Below are 5936 nucleotides of genomic sequence, written 5' to 3'. Positions count from 1 at the left end.
TCTGTTAGAAAGGCTCCAATCCACTGTTAAGTGTATTAAATCGGGTTTTCTAATATTTGAGTTTGGATGATATTCACTTGATAGTTCGGAAAGAAGTAAGGGCGGAAAAATGCTTGACAATTAAAAAGAAAAAATGCATAACCACAAGGGCTTAGGAACATGACTGGACGATTTGTGATGCCAATAAAACAGCTTTTCATCAATAGCTTTGGTTCCCGCCGGCCGATTTCTTTCAAAAACAATTTTTCTAAAAGCTTTAATTTTGAAAAATATTTCATCCGAAGACTGCATTTATATAAGAGTTAAAATAAAAACAAGTTATTAGGCTAGTTGAAGGCTTGAATGGGCTAAACTTTTTACGGTGGCATTCATACAAACTTCAGGCTCGTTGAGCGACCCCTTCCCGGGGTCCAATCTTGCCCAAATTTGGCATGAGATCTTGTACTAGGCCTAGGATCAATTTTTGCCTGCAGCGTATAACTTTTTCAAAAGTCGGGTCATTTGGGGCAGTCTATTGCCTAGTGATATGAAAACGTACACCGGTAGTGAACATCAAATTCTGTGAATTATTAGAGGAATTTAAGTTGTTCAAGACAAAAAGACATGTTTGTAAATCACATAATTGCGCTTACAGTAAGATATTGTGAGATCTCTCAGAATAAAGTAATTTGGAGGAGTACCAGCTGAAGAGATTAAAAATCATTATTAAACATCGGTTTTGTAATACTTGTAGCCGAGAGAGCAAGGATAATGCTGCTCTACTCCAGACAGCTATCAAATAATTTAAATGAAAGTGCGCAAACGCGTAATAGAATTTCAAAATGACGTGACGCGGTACAAAGTTTTTCACTCTCCATATAATTCCACTAAAAAATTAAATTTTTTTTTGCAGATTATAAATGTGATAGCGCCAGGTTATTTTTTCTTCTGGTAGGATTCCGAAATATTTTAAATAAAAACTTTTTCAACAACATTTTTTAAAAAACCTGGATCCCTGTGCGGTTTAATCTCTTTTCGGGATGAGCAAAAAATCATGGTTTTTTGTTTTCGTGAGATTGATGGTAAGTAGATTGGCAGAAAAATATTTCTGTAAGATCACAAAATCTTCGTCCAAATTTTTGATAATGGTATGTGGAAATTTTTCCGGGTAAAAAAAGAGTCTATTCTATTCTATTCTATTTTTGTTTATTTTAAGAGGAAAAAAAAGAGTCGTATCGTCCGCAAAAAGACGTGGTAAACCATGAAGTTGAAGTTTTCTTTATGTCGTTCATGTATAGTAGAAATAAAAGAGGTCCGATGTTACTACCTTGAAGGACAACAACCTCAAGGATCTCTGAGGTACTATACGCATCTTCAATAGAAACAAATTGTTTTCTACCGATTAGGTAACTACGGATGAGATCATTAGCGATGCCCTGGATTCCATAGCGTTCTAATTTATCGAGGAGAACATTATGATCAAGCGTATCAAAGGCTTTTTTAAGGTCTAGGGACAAACCAGCAACAAGTTTTTACAATCAATGTTTTCAACTATTGTATCGACCAGTTCACTATTTAATAACAATCAGAGTGCTTGACCCAGATCTGAAACCATACTGTAGGCGATAAAGCACATTATTATCATTCAAAAATGAATTCATTCTGGCTATTTATGTTCAAAAGCTTTCAATATTCTAACTATTCAAAAGTTTTTGTTTGGAATCCTAACAGAGTTCTAGCAGCTGTTTTTTGGAAAATTTTGAAATAAGTATTTTACCAAAAATAATATTTTATAGGTACTTTTATTCACATTTCTGTGAAATTATCGTTAATACTTTTTCGTTGGCCTATTAATCTTACATCTGCCAGCAACAGTGTATTGGGAGCAAGCAACCTAGCTATCCTTGTCATGAGCTTCCGTAACAGCTGGCATGAGAATTTTTTTTTGTTTCGATTATAGTCGTTTTAACGTTTTTATGTCATTCGCGACGTATATCAACAATGCGGTTGGCGGACAATCATTAGAAAACTTATCCGGTATAACTGTAATCAATGTTTACTCTGGGCTCGAACTCACGGACATCGGCTTAGGAAGCAACTGACTTGCCTACTGTGCCACAAGTGTCATGGGAGATGATTTGCAATAATTTCACTAGTTAACAGCATTTTTTAACTAAATACTTAGTAAAGAATCCATCATGTTAAGCTATATATTAAAATTATTTATCAAGTTATTTATCAAACAATTTATCCATTGAACTCCATGTGACCACTTGTTAACATCAATAGAAATGAATATTTAACTAACAATATGACATTACCAGAAACCCATTCATACCTGCTTAATGTATGCAAAGATTTGCCACAACGTTTAGTTCCAGTCAACACTTTAGTGAGTAATCTACTTGGTTCAAGCCATCGCTAGATAGGCCATCAGTCGTCGTAGCGTAGCCGGCTATAAAGATCCCATCAGGAAAGTATCAATCTTCAGTTGCAGGCGAAACGAAACAGCATTCACTCGCTCGATCGTCGCGTCCGGTGTTAGAAAATGATAAAAACCTCTAATCAGACAAGTTCCTCATTAATTATTATTGTTGCCATTCTTGTCTCACTGCAGTATGTCGTCGTCCAAAGTGATCGTATTTCCCAGACTAGTAAGTACATATCTCGAAACATTGCACATGTCTTGCGTCTGACCTTCAGATGACTGATTCCGCTCTTCGTGTCTCATTGCAGGGTGTGCTGAATATCGCGCCCAATCCCGTGATCTCGCCGGCGGGCTCAACTGCAGCAACACCCGAACCATCCTCAACGGAATTGAGCTGGGAGCTGCCGATGCCGAACCCGGAGAGTTCCCTCATCAAGCGATGCTGGGCTGGAATTCGGGGTCGTCTTCCGAGTCGATCGAATTCAATTGTGGAGGAACGCTGATTAGTCCACTGTACGTACTCACAAGTGCGGTCTGTATCCGAATGCCACCGCAAATTGTTCGGCTTGGAGCCACCAAACTGAACGAAACCGGCCCCAATCAAAGGGACTACGAAGTGGACAGTTGGCTGAAACATCCCCAACATTCGTACACGCGAGCTTATCATGATATTGCTCTAGTGAAGTTGAAGGAGCCAGTTCAATTTACCGCATTCATTAAACCGGCTTGTTTGGGGGTGAATTCAACCGATGGTGACACCGATACCTCGATGCTGGCCACAGGTTTTGGAACCGTGAGCTGGAGTGGTGAAAGAAATCATCAGCTGCGCAAAACATTGCTCGAATTCTTGCCCCTCCAACAGTGTGAGGAAGCTTTCGGATCGTCCAGACGCCTCAAAGAGGGCATTTCGCAGGATCAAATGTGCGTCGGAACTTTCATGGATGGATCCAACAGCTGTCAGATCGATGCCGGCAGTCCAATTCAGAGGGTTTTGGATCCGGACGTATGTCTCTACAATGTTCTGGGAGTGGACTCGTTGGGGTCTGTGTGTGGACTTCGACATTCACCGGAAATTTTCACCTCCGTAGAGAATCATTTGGATTGGATTGAGAGTGTTGTGTGGGCGTGATTATAAACAGAATGAAAAATCGATGAACTTTTGATTGCCATTCATCTTCCGAACTTTTTTTCCCAAACTTTCAAAATTTTCTCAAACCACAACAATCTATAAATATGATGTATGTATGTTGATGATCCACCATGGGTGCACGGATACACCGCATTTTTACCAAAGTGTGTTTCTTCCTGAATTCCTTAAATTGATGATTCATAAAACAAATCTGACACGAAGGGTGAAACAATCCCGATACCATGGCTTTATGTACTGTTATGAAATTCATGTTTGTCGTGTAACCATATGCATTACTTTTTGAAGAATATTTCAGTTATTTCCAAAACTAGTTAAAAAATTTATTAAAACAAAAATTTAGTAAACTTGCAACAGGTATTTCGGCATCCGTGTAAATACCAAGCCAGATGGCATTTGATTGATTATGCAAAAATTATTTTTTTTTAATTATCTTACTCTTACACCTGTCTGAAAAAATAGCCACCTAAACCTTACCTGGGCTAACCTCCGAGCTGGCGATTTTGCTCACTATTTTCAATCTATTCTGTCACTAAAGACCATCTGCACTACTTTCTTTTATTTAATTCACTTTTCTGACCAGAACAAAAAAATACTTTTCGAACAAAGTACACACACCTTGGATTTCTTAGGAGAAACGTAAATGGAGAAATTAATCCAACTGTGTAAGTTGAAATTTCAGGGAAAATATAAGATAAAAATTGATGTTCGAAAACATGCGAAATTCGCCTGGTCTCCCCCCACGTCTTATTCCTCTTCGGGGTCAGTATATTATGATTCTAGTACAAAAGAAAACAAAAATGTATTCTAAAAACAGAGTCGATTATTGCATTTAATTTTATGAAAGGATGATTATATTCTATTTGTTATCAAGAGTACCAGTGATCAAAGTCAGAGAATTAAGCATATTCAAATTCTTCCTGTTGTCAAAATAAAAAGCTTAAATAGTTCATTTTTGAAATTCACAAAAATAACTTTGAACATTTATAATACAACATGATCTATTCATCATTGAAAGCTTAGTCTGGCAAAGTATAAGTGGAGAAATTTAAGATTCTGGAATAATCAATAAGAAACAGATAAAACTAAAAATAAGAAATATCATGTTTTGATGATAATATTGAAAGCACAAAGCAAACACAAATTTCGTCAATATTAGGTACCAAATGTAATTAAAACCAATATTCACCACACTTATTTCCTTCATACAATGAGAATTCGAAACCATCAACATCCTCTAGCGGACAAAATGGAAGCATTTATTTGAGAAATTCGTCTAACTTGTGAATAGCGTGTATTTCGGACTCAACTTGATCAGGGATGCCAGTTATAATAAATAAAATTATTTATTTCTATTCTTGCACCATCAAAATTTAAGGGAATCATCAAACAAACAAAAAGGGATTTGAGAGAATATCTCCATTTCATATGTGTAAATATTTCTGAACAAAATATGGAGCGGAGTAATTACTTTCAATTACCTTCCATATTTGAATATTTCAAAAGATAGATTTGTATCGGCATAAAGTGAAAAGATTTTAAATTCAATCGGTCAGAATTGAAAAAACTGTTTAACTGTTTATAAAAAATTTTATTACCAAAATTATTGTTATTATCTCATGCTAGATGTTTCTTTTTAGTATTTGAAATTTTTTAAACAAATTGGTTCATCATTATCAAACTATGAAGTTTGTTAGATCATTCATCAAATCCAGATCTTAGGCCAATGAATATTATACGGAGCTTTTATCCGGCAATGACATGGCAAAAATTTCTTTTTAAATTTTTATAATTAATTAGTTGATTAAAGAAATCAAAGCTTACAATTACAAATCGTTTCTGAAGTACCGTAGTTCAATGTATTTCTAGTTATTTATGAAGTCATAATAAATAAGTCATTTATTACAAATGCTTGACCTTAACGTTTTTGAGTCTAATAACATTCCCTTTTCATTCTTTTTTCGAAACTTTGCACTAAATCAATAGTAATATTACAATCACGATGTTTAAGAGTTTGTATAACGTTTTAAGAATTGTAAGAATTTGCGCTGTTAATGACTTATATTTATTCAAAAAGCCACACTTTTTGCGATTGTCAATTGAAAAATCAGGACACCTGGCATCTCTGATCAAAGCTCTGAAAAAAATCACAGTGTAATACTTCCATTTCTGTCGCCAGATAGCGCTATTCGTGTCTCCCGTTTTTTCGTTAAGTGGTGTACATCGGTTCAAGTATATCCGACATTACGCTTTAAAATTTAGCTTTAATAATGCTATTTCGAATCATTTTTTGACCTTTTCATAGATAAATTAAAAAAAAAATTGATAGATTAAAAAAAGGTTCAAAATAATAAAAATAATGTGAAAAGTTTTTCAATTTTC

At 35.3% G+C, this 5936-nt stretch overlaps 1 protein-coding gene across 1 annotated transcript; it reads left to right on the top strand.

The window, feature by feature from the left end:
• Nucleotides 1-2459: 2459 nt before the first annotated feature.
• Nucleotides 2460-3559, top strand: LOC129745457 (serine protease snake-like). The gene is made up of 2 exons (XM_055738559.1): nucleotides 2460-2633; nucleotides 2716-3559. Exons 1-2 carry the CDS (start codon nucleotides 2528-2530, stop codon nucleotides 3534-3536), a joined length of 927 nt encoding a protein of 308 aa, XP_055594534.1. The 5' UTR covers nucleotides 2460-2527; the 3' UTR covers nucleotides 3537-3559.
• Nucleotides 3560-5936: the final 2377 nt, after the last annotated feature.

The sequence above is a fragment of the Uranotaenia lowii genome, chromosome 2 (assembly GCF_029784155.1).
Source record: "Uranotaenia lowii strain MFRU-FL chromosome 2, ASM2978415v1, whole genome shotgun sequence".
In the NCBI taxonomy this organism is placed as follows: Eukaryota; Metazoa; Arthropoda; class Insecta; order Diptera; family Culicidae; genus Uranotaenia; species Uranotaenia lowii.
Note: the sequence above shows the minus strand (reverse complement) of the source record. Positions and strands in the feature narration are given on the sequence as shown.